At 32.5% G+C, this 20964-nt stretch overlaps 1 protein-coding gene across 1 annotated transcript; it reads left to right on the top strand.

The window, feature by feature from the left end:
• Positions 1-16258: 16258 nt before the first annotated feature.
• LOC139870047 (nuclear transcription factor Y subunit B-4-like) lies at positions 16259-16825 on the top strand. Its single transcript, XM_071857899.1, has one exon. It carries the CDS (start codon positions 16259-16261, stop codon positions 16823-16825), a length of 567 nt encoding a protein of 188 aa, XP_071714000.1.
• The last annotated feature ends 4139 nt before the right edge of the window (positions 16826-20964 follow it).

Below are 20964 nucleotides of genomic sequence, written 5' to 3'. Positions count from 1 at the left end.
GACTTTCCCATTTTGCATTAACACACACCCTAAACCTTTCTTAGAAGCATCGCAATAAACCGTCATATTCTCATTCCCTTCCGGTAAAACTAGTATAGGAGCTTGAACAAGTTTCTCCTTAAGGAGTTGAAACGCTTGTTCTTGCTTTTCTTCCCATCTCCAAGGCACACTTTTACGAGTCAACTTCGTGAGTGGGGTGGCTATTCTAGAAAAATATTGTATAAACCGTCGATAATACCCCGCTAAGCCTAGAAAACTCCTAACTTCGGTGGGATTTGTAGGTGGTTCCCATCTCATTATCGCCTCAATCTTTACCGGATCAACACAAATACCCTTCTTATTAATGACATGTCCCAAAAATTGAACTTCACGAAGTCAAAACTCGCATTTAGAGAACTTAGCAAACAACTTTTCTCTTCTTAAAGTTTCTAATACTTGTCGTAAATGCACCGCATGCTCCTCTTCCCCTTTAGAATACACCAAAATATCATCAATAAATACAATCACAAACCTATCGAGCATCGGTCGACAAACCCTATTCATCAAATCCATAAACGCGGCCGGAGCATTAGTTAACCCAAAAGGCATAACCACAAATTCATAATGACCATACCTTGTACGAAAATCCGTTTTAGGGGTATCTTCTTCCCTCACCTTTAATTGATGATAACCCGATCTTAGATCTATCTTTGAAAAGAAACATGCACCTTGTAATTGATCAAACAAATCATCTATCCTCGGCAATGGATATTTATTCTTAATAGTAACCTTATTCAATTCACGATAATCTATACACATTCTCATTGTCCCATCCTTCTTTTTCACAAACAAAACCGGAGCTCCCCAAGGTGAACTACTAGGACGTATAAAACCTTTATCTATCAAATCTTGTAGTTGAGTCATCATTTCTCTCATTTCCGACGGGGCTAATCGATAATGTGCTTTAACAATTGGCGTGGCTCCGGGAATCAAATCTATTCTAAACTCTACCTCTCGTTCGGGAGGTACACCGGGCAACTCATTCGGAAACACATCCGGAAACTCATTAACTATCGGTACATCACTTAATTCAACAACCTTCTTTGAATCATCTACCACATGTGCCAAAAACGCACAACACTCATGAGACATAAATCTTTTAGCCCTAGCATACGTGCATATAGGAATAGCACGCCTAGCCCGTTCCCCATAAATCCATATAACTTTCCCACTTGGTGATTGAACTAACACAATTTTCTTACGACACAAAATTATCCCTTCATTGTCATCTAGCCAATCCATACCCACAATTACTTGAAATTCTCCCATATGCTTGGGTATTAAATCTATAACAAACTTTTCATCATCCAAAATAATTTCACATCCCTTAATGATACTATACACCATGACGGTTTTATTATCCGCTATCTCAACCTCTAAAGGATGCTCTAACATACTTGGGGTCATGCCAAAATGTTTACAAAAAGAATGAGAAACAAACGACCGCGTAGCATCGGAATCAAACAAAACATGCGCAGGTAAAGAGTTTACAATAAAGGTACCTGACACCACATTTTGGGACTCCTTCGCTTCAAATGCGGTAATCTGATGAGCTCGGGCTCTTGGTCGGCTATCACTAGTCTTCGGTTCCGTCTTAACCTCCTTCTTAACACTACCACTAGCTAAATCCTTCTTATACTCAGGACATTCGGCTTGAAAGTGACCCTTTTCAAAACAATAATAACACTGTTTACCCTTCTTAGGACATTCAGCGGCCCTATGACCCGGCTTCCCACATGAATAACAATCGGTAGTTCCCGCTTTACACTCACCCGCATGATTCTTACCACACCTATTACAAGACTTCACTTCTTTACCACCATTCTTTCTCGACATAAAACCCCCTTTCGACTTGTGCGGGGACTCGGAATTAAACTTACCTTTCTTCATGCTCATACTTTGCGTTGACTTTGAATCTTGCTCTAACTTTCGTTTAAACGCCGCTTTCTTCCTAAGTTCATGTTCCCTCACAAGAGCCCTATTCATCATTTTGGTTAAAGTCTTATAAGTGCTCTTATCAATAAACTCACTTATTTCGGGGTTTAACTTCTCATGATAGTGATCCATCATCAATTTGGGACTTGAAAAAAAGTCCGGGCAAAACCGGGACTTATCATTAAACTCGGCATTAAACTCGGTCACCGATTTACTTCCATGTTCGATATTCATGAATTCGGATTTCAACCTACTAACTTCGGCGGGTGGAGCAAATTGAGTCATAAACATTTCACGAAACTTGTCCCACGAAAAACTTGTAGCTACGTCTCGCCCATGAGACTTAACTATGAAATTCCACCATTCATAACCACTTCCTTTCATTTGATGAGCCGCGTAAATTACCTTTAAGTGTGCGGGGCATTCACATAACATAAAAGTTTCTTCTATCTCATCAATCCACCTTTGACTAACAATCGGATCAACTTTAACATGAAACTCCGGTGGATGACAATTTGCAAAGTTTTTGTACTCAAAACGATCATCTTTTCTTCTCGGGGCTTCTACTTCTTCCTGTCTTACCCCACTTCCCCCTTCTCCTCTTAAGGTAGGATTATTGGTCATGAGAGTTTTTAACTTTTCATCCAATTGATCATTTATCAACGTCTTTATCTTTTCTAAGAATGTTCGGGTGTATCGTATCAAAGCTTGTCCTATTTGTCCCGAGATATCATTTGGCATAGTAACCTCATCGGATTCATTTTGTGAGCCTTCAATAGACTCCATTGATGGGGTGTGGACGTACTCATCGTCCTCATCATTACCTCTGTTTGGAGATACGATAGCCATTCTGAAACAAAACACCCAACTCATTAGTTCAAATACCTGCATCATTATTTATCATAACCAAGCAAACCGAAAGAATTCCTAACTCAATTCACCATGACCATAGTAGACGTTCATGCGTACTAAAATGAAGTAATGACAATGGCCTGTTGTCACTACACCATCTTATTACGCATTTAATCCATTATGAACCATGGCTAATGAGTATTAAACTCCTTACTTAAATCAACCATGATCTTAGCATTACACTACAAGTCTCGTCAATGACTCTATCCTATGGAGCATGGCACAATCATTCGACCTTAACATTCATGCAAGTCCTAAACCGCTTACCCTTTAACAACAATGGTTTAAGCCTAGATAATCCCTATCGTGGGTTATCCAAGTCCCTTAAACCACAGCTCTGATACCAACTTTTAACGCCTTTTATACGATAGAATTTTTTTTTTTAAAGGTTAAGTTTCTGCCCAGACAAAGGCAATTGCCGCGGCGCGGCTCCTTTGGTCGCGGCGCGACACACAATGAAATTTTGAACCATGTTTAGCTGCCTTTCTGTTACCAAATCAAGCTTTATGCCGCGGCGCGACATTACACGGGAGCTGGAACTATCCAACAACTTAATAACTAAAACCACATTTTTACCAAGTCATTAACTCGAAACACACCAAATCATCATAGAGCATATTTAAACTTGATAAAACCAGTTTCTAACATCATTCGACACTACAAACATCCTTTAAGTCAAGAAAACGCGTTTACACATTTCATATACATCATTAGGTCCTAAAACTTGACGACATCATAAATGACAAGCACAAAAGACTCGGCGTTGATAAGCGGTACCAATAGAGCTTGATTCAAAAGAGACTTGCATTACCACTTACTCTAATGCCACTGCTCCTCTAACTTCAAACGGGTTCCTTGCCTTCACGATGACTTTTCGTTCCTAAAAACATAAAACATCACGGGGTTAAGCTTTTACACTTAGTGAGTTATAGGCGAATAATATAGCATAAAACATTGGGCATAACAATCACATTACTTGTCTTTCAACCTAACGGTTGCTTACTTACTTTCGGATCCAACTAATCACTTACCATAGACATAACTTATTAGGCCAACCCTAGTAATTATGTCTAAGCTAGCCATAGGCATACTCTTATGCCTAAGCTACTTTAACCACATTTCGATCATACACATACACATAGACACCCAAAGTGTCTAAGCTAAACCATCCATAGACAAGATTACTAAGCAACCTTAATAATCTTGCCTAAGCTAAACATCATCCATAGATATAATTATTAGGCGAACCTAATAATTCTATCTAAGCTACTCAACTAGTGCACTTAGTCATTACTCTCTTGCACGGATGCAATCCGAGAACACTAAGCCACTCTTGACCCGCCCAATTTACCCCCTATAAACTCACCTTGATTAAACGGATTTCCTTGATCACTTGAGGCTCCTTTACCTTGATTAGCACCTATACATGAGCTAATCTTATCAATAACATAATTCAATCAAAATTACAACATTCATAAACTTCCACACCTTCATACACTTATACATTGACTTAACCCCCTATTTGCTACCATATACACATAAACACTTACATACATAGCATTTAACTTACCTTTTCCAATATAACAACATTATCAAGCCAACATCATTTCCTTAATCATACAAATCTCTAGTTCATCTCATATAATCATAACATGCAATTCCTTCAAATCTTCCATTAAACATCAAAATGTGCATAAATCCATTTCCATTACTAGCAACCCTAATTCATCAATTATTCAAATTTCATCATTTACAACAATGCAACATTTCATGTATAAGCTTTCTTCTTCATAAATTTCAACTAAAACACATAAACATTTCATTGAGGCATTTCATCAAACACCTAGTGTGCATGACTTGATTCTAAGCTAGAACATCATCAAATTCACCATCTTCATATCACAAACACAAAATGCAAGTTCATACATGAATTTACTTCCAAAATCACTAACAAATTCGTTTTAAATCATACAAGTGTGCACAATTTCAACAAACAACAACCTTTAAGCTAGAGATTCCTCACAAACGCTCAATATTAGCAATACTTAGACATAAACATTCATATCTTGTCTCTAGGGATTCAAGAACTCTAATTGTGCACAAAGAAGAAGAATTTGAAGATTTAAAGCTTGCTAGAATGATTAAGGCACACTAGATTGCACCAATTTCTAATTGCATGGACAAAATTTCTTCAATTGAGGACTCCCTCTTCTTCCTCCTTGTTGAGTCGGCATATACAACACACACATACACTTCTGTATTATTTTTTTGCAACTGATATTCATTTATCAGTATTTTACTTCTTTTTATTAAAATAACTTTATCTTATTTGCACTTTCTACCCTCCCCACCAAAACTCTATCATGGGAGGTCCTAAATTCTAACTTTTCATCTCTAGCCCCCTTCCAACTTAACTAACTAACATTAACTATTATCCATTTAATTAAAATAAATCATACCATCCAATTACTTAATAATTAAATTATATAAAATAATACCTTAATTAATTGGAATGTTACATAAGAGAACAAATCTTTTTTACTTTATACAAATAAACACTTTTATGTGTATTGTTTTCTCTTTTTTCTTAATCGAATTTATTATGCTATTCTCTCTTGTATCTTTTATTGAACACTTCAAAAATATTTTTCGTATTTATATAAAATATGTTATTTTTATGAAAAAAAACATCTCTTTATTTTAGAGAAGAACATATTAGTCGTCATCAAATTAAACCTCTTTTCCCCTTATTATTTTTCAATTTTGACGTAAATAGAAAACTAACAGCAAGTTGGTTGCCAATTTTCTTTTGCTTCTAAAGCCAAAAAGATTTGATCTTTTGTGTGTGTGTGTGTGTGAGACGTACCAAAAAATGGGGCTATGAACTCATTGCGAAAAACGATGTTAATTACTTCTCTTCGAAAATTAAGTATGAACAGATAGAACATTAGTTTTCTTAATTGCTTGGCTGCAAGTTTTGCTCAAACATAAAGAAGTAATTAGTTTGTCTTACTAAATTAATCAACTGTAGATTATTTTTACTTGCCTATGGACTAGAATGATGTTGTTTGAATTGTAGTGTAAACTATCTAAAGAGATGGACATAATTTCAATTATACGTTTCTCTCAATCAATTATGGTATTCGAAGAGAGATAACTTTCTTGATATTTATTTATTCATTAACGATGTAATACATACCGTATTGGTAATTGTTATATGTCTAAAGCTTTTCGCTTAATTTGATCAATTATTATATACTTGTGAACATATTAAGACCATTTTTAACCCTAACTGTGAACGTGGAGACAAATGATGCACGTTTTGAGGAAAAAATATGTAGCAATATGTTGGAGCAAGGTTAAGACCAATGATAAAAGAGGAGGCTGACGTGTAATGGTCGAAGAGTTTTTTTGGCTTATGCCTTTGACGTGTTAAGTGTGAGAGTTGTAGTGGGGAAGGTTGTTGAAGAGGGTTGTGGGTGCTGTGACAATATAATTGGAGGTTAAGGTGGTAAAAAATGTAGAAAATGAATAAAAAAAGTAAAAAAAAAAAATCACAAATGCACCGAAGTCTTCTGTGTTCCTTTGACAAAAGCCCAAACACAAACGCCCCATTACCAGCGTTTGTGGGACGTTTGTGGTCAGGGGCGGAACATTTAAGGGACAAAAGGGGGTATCCGCCCCCCCTCGATTTTGAAAAAAAAAAAAAAATTACACTAATTTTTTTTTTTTTTTTACAAAAAAATAAGGTTTTTTTTAGTGTTTACCCCCCTTCGATTAATTTCTTACCCCCTTCAATTAGTTTCGCCCCCTCTCGAGTCGGAGTCAAGTTCCGCTACTGTTTGTGGTGACACATCACAGTGGGTTGGGTGAAGCACATACGCGTTATGTGTGATCTAATAGTAATAGGGATGGCCGGATGGGTGTGAAATTTGAGTAAATGAAAAGATTATACTTAGTTGATGTGGTAAAATATTATTGAAAGTAGGATAGGAAATAAATTATTATTATTAATATATACATGTTGTAAATTTAGTAGTTAAATATGGATGGTAATTAGTCAAATATGGATAGTAAAATTTGTACTATATATATATGCATAATGTAAGTTACAAAAACATACATATACATTAAATACATCACACCTCTTCAACCTCTTTCTCTCCTATATTTTCTACAACACATCTCTCTTTTATTGGTTCTTTCAATTTGAATATATTGAACCAGGCCACTAAAGGTAGTTATAAGCCTACTGAAATATTCTCCATTACCAACTTAATTTTGGTGGAGACCGAATATTTTCCATCTTAGAACATTTGATTGTGCAGTGTATTTTTAATTGAACAATCACAACAAATGGTTCCTCAAAGAAGGATTGAAATATATGTTAGATATGAAACATCTTCAATCATAAGATATATTGAACCCATGACGGGTGATGTTTTTACAGCAAGTTTTGTCGATTGTCACTTTAATGAAACATTGTTCCCTATATTAGGGGGAGAAATGAAATATAAATAAAATGATGTTTCATGGTGTGAACATCAATTAAGGAATATTGATCATCGCACAAAAGAATGCGAAAAGAAAGTTCAAATATAATGCATATGCAAGAACTTGCAAATTAATTACTTTATGCATTTAAAGATACAAAAAATAAGTGACTAAATCATATATACCAGCAGTAAATGCTTCAGCTAGAATTGAAATTACAAAAGCTGGCAATAATGTCACTTATGAGTCTTTGCTACGGCAGAAACGTGGGAGACCAATTGGTTCCAAAGATAAAAATGCTCGAAAAAGAAAATCAGCTGATAATGAGGTAAAAGAAAGTGTTCAAGAAGAACCACAAATCAATACTCCTTCTGCAGAGGATATTGATAAATGTAAATACATAAATTGCAATAAATTATGCAATATTATGAAACTGAAATGAAATGAAAAATCTTGATGAGATATTTTCATATAATGTTACAATGACATCATGAATAAAGATGATGATCTGGAACCAAAATCTGTCATTGAATATCAAAATAGACGTGATTGAACTCAACGGAAAGGAGCAATACGAGCTGAATTAGAATCGCTCAATAAAAGAAAAGTTTTTGGATCAATCGTTATCACTTTTAAAGATGTGAAACAATGGGATACAAATGAATTTTTATCCGAAAAGAAATGTGCAAATGAAGTTACAAGGCAAAACTTGACTTGTAACTCAAGATTTCCTACAAAGACCAGAAATGAATTAGGAGAAAAACTTATTCTCCTATAATGAATACAATTACTTATTAGATACTTAATCAACCTGGTAGTTATTTAAATGCATCTCTTGGATGTTATTACTACTTATCTGTATGGATCACTTAATACTGATATATATATGAATATACCTGAAGGGTTAAGGTATCATAAGCATCTAATGCAAAACTCAATGGAATATATTCCATTAAATCACAAAGATTTCTAAATGGGTTTATACAATCGGGACGTATGTGGTATAATCGATTAAATTACTACTTGATAAGAAAAGGGTATACATATAAACTTATTTGCACGTGTGTTTTATAAAAACAATGTTCGGATATGTGATCATAGCTGTTTATATCAATTATCTTAAATAAAGAAATCTATGAAGCCATTCAACTTCTAAAGAAAGATTTAAAAAAAAAAAAAAAAATCAAGTATTACGTTGATTTACATATTGAGCATATAACTAATGACTTACTTATACATCAAACAACTTATACCGAAAAGATTTTAAAATATTTTAATATGGACAAGACAAAAACCATTAAGTACTCATATGGTTGTTAGATCTTAATATTGATACTAATCCATTTCATCATCTAGAAGATCATGAAGATCTTCTTGGTTCAGAAGTTCCATATTTTAGTGCAATTGGGGCTCTTATGTATCTTACAAATTATACAAGATCTGACATTTCTTTTGCAGTTAATTTGTTGACAAGGTTCAGCTCAGCCCCTACCAAAAGACATTGGAATGAGATCAAACAAATAGTTTGATACCTTCGGGGAACTACTGATTTATAATTATTTTATTCTAACAACTCGAAACAAGATTTGTTTGGTTATACAGATGCAAGTTATTTATCTGATCTACATAAAGCTAAATCTCAAACTGGATATGTATTCCTAAATGGAGGCACCGCAATATCATGACGTTCTCAAAACAAACACTTGTTGCAACATCATCAAATCATGCCGAAGTGATTGCATTACATGAAGCTACTCGGGAATGATTTTAGTTAAGATCAATGATTGCATTACATGAAGCTACTCGGGAATGATTTTAGTTAAGATCAATGATACAAATCATTATTGATTCTTGTGGACTAGAACGCTATAAAAGCCCAACAACTATCTATGAAGATAATACAGCTTACATAGTACAAATGAAAGAAGAGTATCAAAAATGACAGAACAAAACATAAATGCTGACGAGGCGCTAAAGCTATAAACGGTCTTAACGGTCATAAGTTTGATGGAAAAGAATGGTATATTGGTAAGGCTCAGAAAAAGACTGAAAGGGAATAGGAATTGAAACAACAGTTTGAGCAAACCATGAAGGAGACTGTAGACAAATCACATGGGTCAAACTTGTACATAAAAGATTTAGAAGATACAGTTTCAGATGAAAACCTCAGATTCTTCTCATATACTCAAGATCTCGTAAAAGACAACCAGATTAAAATGAGATACGTTCAATCAACAACTCTGCTGATCTTTATACCAAAGCACTGTCAATCGCTGTTTTCAAAACATACGTTCACAATATTGGCATGAGGCAAGTTCAAAAGATGTGACGACTCAGCGTTGTCTACTTGAGGGGGAGTCAACTCTATGCTGCACTCTTTTTCCCTTAGCTAAAGTTTTATCCCACTGGGTTTTCTTTAGCAAGGTTTTTAACGAGGCAGTATTAATTTCTCTTTAAAAAAAATTACCATTCAAGGGGGAGTGTTGTAAATTTAGTAGTTAAATATGGATGGTAATTAGTCAAATATGGATAGTAAAATTTGTACTATATATATGTGCATAATGTAAGTTACAAAAACATACATATACATTAAATACATCACACCCCTTCAACCTCTTTCTCTCCTATATCTTCTACAACACATCTCTCTTTTATTGGTTCTTTCAATTTGAATATATTGAACCAGGCCACTAAAGGTAGTTATAAGCCTACTGAAATATAACAATACATGCTTTGTAAAATTATGATTAGACCAAAGGAAAACTGACATCGCCTTGCGTGACTGACGTCCTACAAGCGTTAAAATTAACGTCGGGTCAAGATGGTTTGTTTCCGTCAAATTTGTACATTGACTAACGCCTCCTAGTTGACGGGTTAGCACAATTCTAGTATTTAAGTTACAAAATCACTTTCTAAATATTTAATCACAACACTTAATTTCTAGATTAATTACAGAAATATCCTAGCTAAGCAATTTTAAATTTCACATACGTGCACTCATTTCTACAAGACAAAATTACTTAATTAAGAACTGGAATTTGTAATAAACTAATAATCTGCTAAATGTTACTCCGTAATAGTTTCCTGAATAATTAAGACAAGTCGACTTCATTACATGGCCTGCCATTAACCGACAACACACCTAGCTACATAAAGGCTATTAGTCTTTCCATTTTAGTTTTTGTTCCTCAAGATATGGACAATGGATAAGTCAAATTGTATCATACCATTTTGATGTATCATAACATTTTTATTCCTACACACATTCATGTATTCTTTTATTTTATAAATTTAAAGATATATCATTGAATTAATCTAGGGAGTTGAACTTATATTATTATTGTATGTATAGTTAATGGTATAATATGCAATTAGATGTACATGGATTAAAAAGTAGTGTGTGAGGATCACCTCTCATTTAAAATATGTTCAAACCTGTACATTTTTAGTTTTTGTAATATTCCTACAAGCTTAAACTAGTACAACAAATAATATCATTTTTAGAAATTGAACACTTACAATCTCAAATAAACTATATAGATACCTGTATATTAATTACCATCTATAGTTTCTATTAAAATTCTAAAATGATGATTTCATAAATGACACTATTCCCTTTTATTAAAAAAATCAAAAAACAAAAGAAAAAATTTAAGAGCATCTTGATGATGTCATAAAAACTAATTAATTTTATTTAAAAAATTTAAACCCATAATTAAAAAATTGTACTCCGTATTTATTTATGGTAATTATTTGAAGCTTAACTATGTCGATATATATGTTACCAGTTACTAAAAAATTAAATAAAAAAAATAAAAAATCTAAGAGGTGTAGGTTCTTAAACGACATTTGTAAGAAGGTTTTCGTAAAGTGTGTTTAATTTATAATTGCTATTTATATCAAATATGTATATGTATGTATATTTTATATGAATAACAAATAACTATTAATTTAAATTAATAAGTATTAAATGATAACATTAATCTTTTTAAAAAATGGATATTACTTTTTTTTTTGGACAGCGATTGGGATCACCCGAGGGGGACTAAATCACCCGTTTCGACTATACTGATGCAGCGATAATAACCCCGCCCCCATCGCTGCCCGGGAGAAAACCTTGAAACCGATCCAATAGCACGGTCAAGTAAAACTCCCTCCCTTTATCCTCCCAAACGATATGGGAAAGGTGTCATGGGTGGATACTTCATGACATGGATGAAATTGTGTTTTTAATATGTAGTCAACGGGGGTCGAACTTCCCTAAAAGAGGCAGACCACCAACCGCTGGACCACATCACAACTTCTAAAAATTCGATATTACTAAATGCAGCTTAACAATTAACATGTACTTACAGACAAATCATTTTTCTTAATCATGATATCATTATTAATTAATTAAAATTAATTAATTTTAAACAAAAAACACAAAATAAAAAAACTATTATAGATAAATATGTATGACGAGTAACATTTATCTATGCTTTATCATGATGTCATTATTAATTAATTGAAATTAATTAATTCTATTTAAAAAACACTATATAAAAATTAAAAAGAAGAAGCTATTTATAGATAAAATATGTATAGTTTTTAGATAATATATTAACTAAATTCAAAGTCTAAAAACAAAAACAACGTCCTACAACTTTTAAAAATGACGAATAACAGTTATCTATCTATGTATATTACATTTATTTAATTAATTAATTAATTAATTATTTATTTATTTATTTAGTTAATAAGTAAATATCTTATATTTACGAGTAACAAAATATATGTATATATAAATAAAGGTATACAACCTTCATATAATAATTGTATTTTAATATTTAAAAAAATTTCAAGAAGCATTTGTTATTAATAATAATAATTATTAAAATTATACTCAATTTTTAAACAAACTTTACTATTATTTTTATTTATTATTATAATTATAATTATATTATTGTTATTTAAATATATATTCTCTTTACGATGATTAATTACGTTATATATGTATGCGAAACACATGTCTCAATAAAAGGTTATAATGTAGGCTTTTATGACAAGAAAAATAATAAATGTGATGAAAATCGGAAGAGGGTGGTGGGAGAATAAATGTAATTCATTTATTCAAACCAAGTTAAGTACATCGATATGTTTTTAAAAATAACGGCAAATTTTTTAGTCGAAATCCGTGGTTCCACGGGTCATTAAATAAATGACTTTTGCATTTACAATCATTTAATACCTAAACATATCATTAAACTGTTCCCGTGATTTCACGGGTCATTTCACTAGTATTAACTATTAGACAAAAAAATGATGAATAGTAATCAGGGACTTTTTCGTCCTTTCACATTTTTTTCTTCTTCCTTTTTTCACTTTTTTTTCCTTTTCGCAAGTAAAGCCCCTAACCTTTGTTCAACAATTAAAATCGGCCCCCCAAACAGGGGGGTAAAGTGTCAAATAACCATTTTCATAAAAATCTTAACTAAACTTCACCTAAATACAAGGTTGTAAAAGTCGCGAGTCGGGGACGCATCGGTCGAGACCTAAAAAGGACGCGTCAGCCGAGTCGGGGGACGCGTCTGGGACGCATCGGTCGTTGACCAACGCTGACTTTATTAATAATTTCTTAAATATATATTTATATATGTATAAAATAGTTGATTTTGTACCATAAATTTCTTAAATAAAAACTTGAATTTAAATACAATCAAACTTCAAACTCAATTAATGTTACCGAGTGCATAATTAGTAAGGACACAGAGAAAAGAGCGGCCCTAAAAATGAAAACAAACCCTAATTTTAAAACATATCACATTTGGACGAAAATTTGACTGTTTTTGACCAACTTTGACCATCTTTGACCGAACTTTTAGCTTTAACCGTCTTTTGAGTCGTTTTTAGAAAAAACGGACGGAGAACCCAAAAAAACGACGCATCGGCCGACAAGTCGGCCGACTTTTACAACACTGCCTAAATATCAAACGGGTCATATCTTCTCGCACGCAACGATTTAAATTTTTCCGACAACATCGTTAAACTCGAAGTAATTTTAGGAACACAATGTCACTAACTATAGGCAAAACGAACGCTTTTTAAAAAACGATAAATAATTGAGGTATTTTTCATACACGATGATTTTGCGTGAAATTTTTAAAAGTCGACAATTTCATAGCGAAAAGCGGGGATGTAAAATAACATTTAAATCTTTGACGGGTTATACCTTTTAGTTCGACTCGAGTTGCGCTTCAACGACATGATCGTTAGCCACGAAATAATTTTACAAATTAAACACAATAAAATACATTGAAAATCGAACCCCCGGCGCGAAGCTAGGGTTCGATAACTAGTTAACATCTATTTTCATACACTCCCTTTTTAGTTTTTATACAAATAAAAATTATACCGGTAATACTTTTTAAAAAAAAAGTTATACCGGTAATCTATGTGGTTTGATAAATGCATGACGCTAGTCCTAAACCTAACGCCGTGTATATGGTTAACCAAAAATTTACCGATGTTAGGTTTAGGACCAACCTTGTACATTTATCAAATCACATGTATAAGATAAAGACTAGTTTTCGCCTTTTTCTCACTTTCATCTTCACCATTTCTAAATTATAAACCTTTTTTTTTATAAACCTTCTTATTAGTCATCTCAATTACTTGAACCCTAATTTTATAAATTTTCATCTTCATCATACCACTTAATCACATTGATATTGATGTTGGGATATTGCGGAAGCTGTGTCTTCGAGATGATATTAACTTTGACTTGCAGTGAATCAACCTAATTAAAAAATTCGGTAGTCATAAATTCATGAAAAAACATCAAGCTTTACATAAATCAGCTAAAATAATATTCGGTAAATTCATTTGTACAATTATCAAATGATACTACATGAAAAAACATCAAGCTTTACCATTATCTATCTACATTTTAACCACTTAATTATTGAATTAATTAATTAATTTTAAAGTTTAATTAATTAACTAAATAACTAAACTATATTGCTTCGTAAAAAGATAAGGAAAACAACACCGGCGAGTCCTAAACATGTATTATCAAATGATACTAAATTGCCCATTATATATCAAAGGCGTGTGGAGGAACCAGACGAAGAAAATGGTAGTTTCTAGATATACTCCCTATTCCATGATTATAATTGGGATACGAATGATGAAAGATAAATGTTTATAAGAATAGAGTTCATGTAATTGAAATGATGAAAATAAACGTTCATAAAATTTGGAGTTTATAATTTGAAATGATGAATATGAAGGTGAGAAAATATGAGATAGCTAGTCCGTTTTCTTTTTTAAATTATATCGAAGTCAATGTGGTTTGATAAACTTAACGTCAGTTAATTTGTTTGGTTAACTATTTACATGGCGTTAAGTTTGGATCAGCATCCTGCATTTATCAAACCACAAGGACTACCAGTATAATTTCAAAAAGAAAAGGACTATTGGTATAACTTCGAGTAAACCACAGGGACCATTGCTATAATTAACTCTAAAAAATTTCAAAGACTCTTGAACAGATTTCGTATTAATGTGATGGTTTTACTTATGTTTTTTAAACAGTAAATGTTTGTATTATTAGTGTTTTAACAAAAATTGTTTTTTAAAAATATAAAGAAATTAATTTACTAATGTGATATTGATGTAACTATGTAAAATTAAGTTATGAAGGCTATAATAGCGATGTATCTTCATACATTAAATTAAATACACTTGTGTCACTATTTTAATCCAAAGTTAGTGGATCCTAGTCTAACTAGTAATAGGAATTCACTAGAAGCAAGAGATATGATTCATGGTGACCAAGAGTTAATTACACCTATGATGTAGGTAATCTTTTTTTTTTTTTAGAACAGCGAATTTGAGATCACCCGAGGGGACTTAACCACCCGTTGCGATCATCTCCCGTTTCGACTATGCAGATGCAGTGATATTAACCCGCCCCTATCGCTGCCCGGGAGGAAACCTTGAACCGATCCAAGGGCACGGCCAAGTAAAACCTCTCCCCTTTACCCCCCAACACAATGTGGGAAAAGTACCATGGGTGAATCCTTATATGGCAAGGATAGAATTGCATTAATTGTTGCCCTGGAGTGGAGTCGAACTCCTGACCTCAAGTGTGATAGAGGCAGACCACTACCACTCAGGTACAACTGCAATCCATGATGTAATGTAGGTAATCCTGGCAACCTAAGTTTAGTAAACTACTTTATGAAGCTTTAATATGTTCTTTTTAGGTTTTGTTTGATAGCACCCATGTTCCAAGGTGGACACGTGCTCCTCTCAATAATCAAAAGCATTTTAATACTCTTCTTAATCCTATAATTATTGACACCATTACCAAAAATACGAGACCTAATTAGCGGGGACCATTAGGACTTGAATGTTATTGCAAGTCATTTTCTTTCTTTTTAGTAATTACAAGTTGGGCCTTCAAAATTAAATTTAACATCGTAAAGCAACCTAACGTGTACTATTCTGTATGTTGTCTACTTATGAGTTCTCTGTTACTTTTATTAGATTCGTTTTTCTTTAGTTTGACAATATAATCTTTTGTTTCTCTTTAATCTTCACCGTTGATCTTAGCATGTTTTGAGCAATTGTTTGTAATGGTCGGTAATAGATTAAATTTTAGTGCCGTGCTGACGTTTTGTAACGCCAGTTAAAATATAATTTTTAATTAACGATAGAGGCTGCATACAATATGATTAAAACTGTAAATGAGCCAAACTAATATAGATGATGGTATAGGTATATAGATACAAAAATTTTTCTATATATATCATATATAGTTATGTAGTAGACTTATTGATATAAAAGACCAACGTGTCCATGTTTTAGAGGATCAACATTTTACTAAATTAAAATGGTGCACAATATAGGATCAAACTACCCAAATAGAGAAGAAGTCTTAAACTTCTCTACATATGATGCCACCACTAGTGCTTCTCAACAAGATCTTGGTGTGATCAACGAACAAGATCGATTGCTACCGATCGCTAATGTGGGTCGTATCATGAAGCAGATTCTTCCCCCAAATGCTAAAATCTCCAAAGAAGCTAAAGAAACCATGCAAGAATGTGTTTCCGAGTTCATTAGCTTTGTAACTGGAGAAGCTTCGGATCATTGTCGTAAAGAAAAGCGAAAGACTGTCAATGGTGATGATGTTTGTTGGGCTATGTTGAATTTAGGGTTTGATGATTATGCAGAACCATTGAAGAAATATTTGCATAAGATTAGGGAGATTGATGGTGAAAGGGCTAACCAAAATAAAGGGGCTAGTAGTAGTAGTAACGACGATAAAGATCATACTCGTAATCTTCACCAAGAAACTTCATCAAATTATAGATCTGCAGGTAACCAAGTTCCTAGAAAAGGTACTTCATCGAATCTTTTTAAATTCAACGTTATCGATAAAAGAAATAGATTTTAGGGTTCATGTGGTGTGATGACTAGAATGAAGCTGATATTTTCACCACCATTTTTAATAAATCCACTGTGTATATGCATTAATGCGTTGTACAACATATTAATGAACATTTACAGTGGATTATAAAAAAAAATTGGAGGATTTATGGTTGCTCTTATCATGGGTTGGAAAATTAGGGGGGTTTTTACATGCGTCAAGGCGGATTTAATTACTTGTATAATAGATGAAATGACGCGAAGTTACACTAAACCTGACCCCGACTAAGTACACCAGTTTGTAAGCTTTTGTGTGCGCTTCGATTTGTTAGGTTCTTTTGAGTGTGTAGGGTTACAAAAATGAACCCTAATTTGTAAAGAATAACAAATGTTAATATTATGGTTTGCTCTTGGCAGATTATATGTTTCTGTATCATACTATTTATAGTACTAATTTGAGCTTCTATCACAATTTCGAGTTTTAAATTTGCAATCTATTTGAGACTAACAATGATGCAATCTTTTTTTCCTTTTCTGGTATGAAATGAATTAACAAATTAAGAGCTTAATTGACTGCGTGCTTAATCATGTATGTTTGATCAACTCCATAAACATGGGTTTTGAAAATTGTGCCCAGAATCATTTTCATTCATAATGAAAAGACGCAAGATCTAAAATTCAGATATATGTAGGTTACTAAATATTAATGATATATGGTTTTACTTTGCTACATAATTGACAAATGCATCGGTGGATGACGATGTAACAATAAGCAATAAGCATTATATTTTGTTTTGACAAATGCATAGTACCAAATGTGTTTTGGGTTTAGGGTTCTTGTGAAACCTATGAAAGCAATAGGACACATGACTTGATTATTGTTTTGGGTTTAAGGTTATTGTGAAAAGACTGGATTACACCTTATCGTCATCTCAACACTTCATATATGTTAAACACCCCCACCGAATAAATAAAAACTGAATTTTTCCTGAGTCCATATTTTTTGTTGAATTTTCGTTTACACTAAAAGACAACAAGGATGGAGGGTGCCAATGGTTGAGACTTGAGAATGATAGATAGACTAAAAGACGAGATAAGACAGTGCCATATTACACTCACTCAGAGACTTTTTACACTAGTTGTTTTAAGAGTGTCTACTAATTAAATCGCGTCCATAGACTCCGAACGGTGCGTTGGCACCTCCCTTTAAATCCCTGGAACCACTTTTACGATAGTTTTAATTATATAATGAGTCTTAGTATTTCTGAAGAAATATGTGATGGGTGATAGCAGTCGGTATTTTTCTGTCTTTCGGGGAAATACTGAAATGATGTTGATGTGATAGTTCAATCTTTCTCAAAAGCACGTATTGTTTATGAGTGATCTATTTAGACATATATCTGGCATAGACAACAAACTCGTCTTTTTTCGAACATTGTGAGTACTTTGTAGAGAAGAAGCAAGTGAACAAAAATGTATGAAGGGAGGTGACGAGAAAGATCAAAAGATGAAAATACCCTCATGTGAAATACATGTGACGTAAATTAGCGGAATATTTAGCATCTGACAGACGGAGGGATTGTCTCCGCAATATTTGCAAACCACAGTGACTTCACGTGTCAATAAACAGTCCTCATAATCATGTCAAAAATGAAAATAGAATTTTTCATTAGGCTAGTTTTTTTAAAGACGATTATTGTTCTCACTAAAAATTCTTTTTGTTTACAAAAGAAGATAATACATTATATTTGCAAACTATCACTAAGGAGTTTTTTCAAATATAGTCCTTATGACTATTATTTAGAATTTAAGACCTATATTATTTAGATAAATTCTATAAATGAAACGCCTGCCCTTTTTAAAATTGTTGTCAAATCAAATTTATAAACATGAAAGCAGTTTCTTTACATTCAAGTTGAGGATGATATTCTTCGCTTGAGTGTATGAGTTATTTTTCGAAGTGAGTGAATGATTTTCTACATTTTATCTCCTTCATGCTTGTACACGTAAGATTGAGTATAATTATTGGTGTTCTTTACTTATAAACATGATCACATCATCAATTGCTTATTGGATCTTCCCATGGATCATGACTAGGGATGACAATGGTCACCTGATTCAGTAAATATTCACCCGATCCACCCGATTTTGATGGATATGGATGAACCTAAATGAATATGGATACGGATATGGATGAACCTAAATAGATATCAATATGAATATGGACGAAAAGTTTCATCCATGGATATACCCATTAACACCCTAAATACATATATATATATATATATATATATATATATATATATATATATATATATATATATATATATATATATATAGTGGTAGGATCAAGAGAGAAGTAACCATTCGGGGGGAAGCGGGGGGAAGCAAAAACTTTTTTTTTTTTGTTTTTTGAAAAAACTTTGTTCACGAACATTATAAATGAGATGAAAATATGAACATTTAGTAGAGACACTTTGTGATAAATGTTTTTATTTTGGCGGGAAAACGCTCGAAGAAATAATATATAACAATTATCGTGTTTTTCGAGCGTATTTTGAGGTTTTAGCTATTGGGGTTTAGATATTAGGGTTTAGAAATTTAGGGTTTAGGGTTTAGATTTAGGGTTTAGATTGAGTTTTTAACACGAACGGTTTAGAGTTTAAGGTTTAGGGTTTAGGATTTAGGGTTTGGTGTTTTGGGTTTATGGAATAAACCCAAAACACCAAACCCTAAACCCTAAACCCTAAACCCTAAACTCTAAATAGGGCTAAATTTTACTTCACAAAACATGAAAAAAAAACCTTCATATTCTTCACGAACAATATTATCTTGAATGTTATTTTTGTCGATCGTTTTCCCGCCTAAATAATAACATTCATCACGAAGTGTCTCTTATAAATGTTCATATTTTCGTGTGATCTTGATGCCGGAAAAAAAAATTTCAAAAAAAACGAAGAAAAAAAAATTTGCTTCCCCCCGATTGGTTACTTCCCCATTGATCCTGCCCCTATATATATATATATATATATATACATTTACTATTACAAATGTATTTATTATTTATTATACACACATTTGCTTGCAACTATATAATGAATCAAGTATGGTATATTATAATAATACGCGTATATCTAACAATATAAACATACAAATTACATATATAATTTGTCATGACTCATGATATATGTTTGATACTGTATTCAACAAAGTATGTTGTATTTTCAACAAACATTACACGTTTTTTTAATAAATTTCAATTATGTCATGTTATATTTACTTTTTTTATATTACGTTTTTGTTTTCATCGCATATTTTGAAATACTATAAATATTTTTGAATATTCAATAGATATCCATTAACTCGCTTAATCCATTGGATATGGATATGGATGGATGAACTCAAATTAAATGAATATGGATATGTATATGGATGAACAAAAATTAAATGGATATATATATATATATATATATATATATATATATATATATATATATATATATATATATATATATATATATATATATATATATATATATACGACGTCACTCGATCCATTTCCGATCCCGCATTCCAAACTATTAACAAAATATATCAAATGAGCTGAGAGAAATCTGCTCGTTGTGCGAGCGAGTTGTTACATATAAAAAAATTTCAAATATTATAAGAATGGTACATAGGAATGTTAGATTTGTTTACATTAAAGCTTTAGCATATTGATAATGTAGCAATATTTTCGGAAAAATATAGCTTAAAATAGAGGTGTAAACGAGCCGAATTGAGCTCGAGCTCGGCTAGGTTCGAATTCGGCTCGTTTAAATTTCAAAGAGTTCGGGCTCGAGCTCGGGTCGGTTCGAGCCTGATATCTTAAGCTCTTCATCCCTAATCATGACAATAAAGGCCAAGAAGGAAAAGAAAATAAAGTTCCAAATGGATAAAGAATTATATTAACTTCAAGATATGAAAAGTATGTTAGTTTCGTTATTTGTTTAGAAATCCCAAATGTCTTACTTCAAGTTTGCAGGTCTTAGATTTTATACCATATCTGGGCTGATACATCTTGGGTTTACTACACATTGTTTATAAGCCCACTCTGTCTATTAACCCATAATCCCACTTTTTAAACGTTGTTAATTCCTAGCAGAGGTATAAAATGCATGTACACAT

Source organism: Rutidosis leptorrhynchoides, chromosome 10 (assembly GCF_046630445.1).
Source record: "Rutidosis leptorrhynchoides isolate AG116_Rl617_1_P2 chromosome 10, CSIRO_AGI_Rlap_v1, whole genome shotgun sequence".
Lineage (NCBI taxonomy): Eukaryota > Viridiplantae > Streptophyta > Magnoliopsida > Asterales > Asteraceae > Rutidosis > Rutidosis leptorrhynchoides.
The sequence above is the reverse complement of the archived record's forward strand: the minus strand, read 5'-3'. Positions and strand labels throughout refer to the sequence as shown.

Coding starts and splice junctions, on each gene's coding strand:
- LOC139870047 (XM_071857899.1), top strand. CDS start 16,259: ATGGTGCACAATATAGGATCAAACTACCCAAATAGAGAAGAAGTCTTA.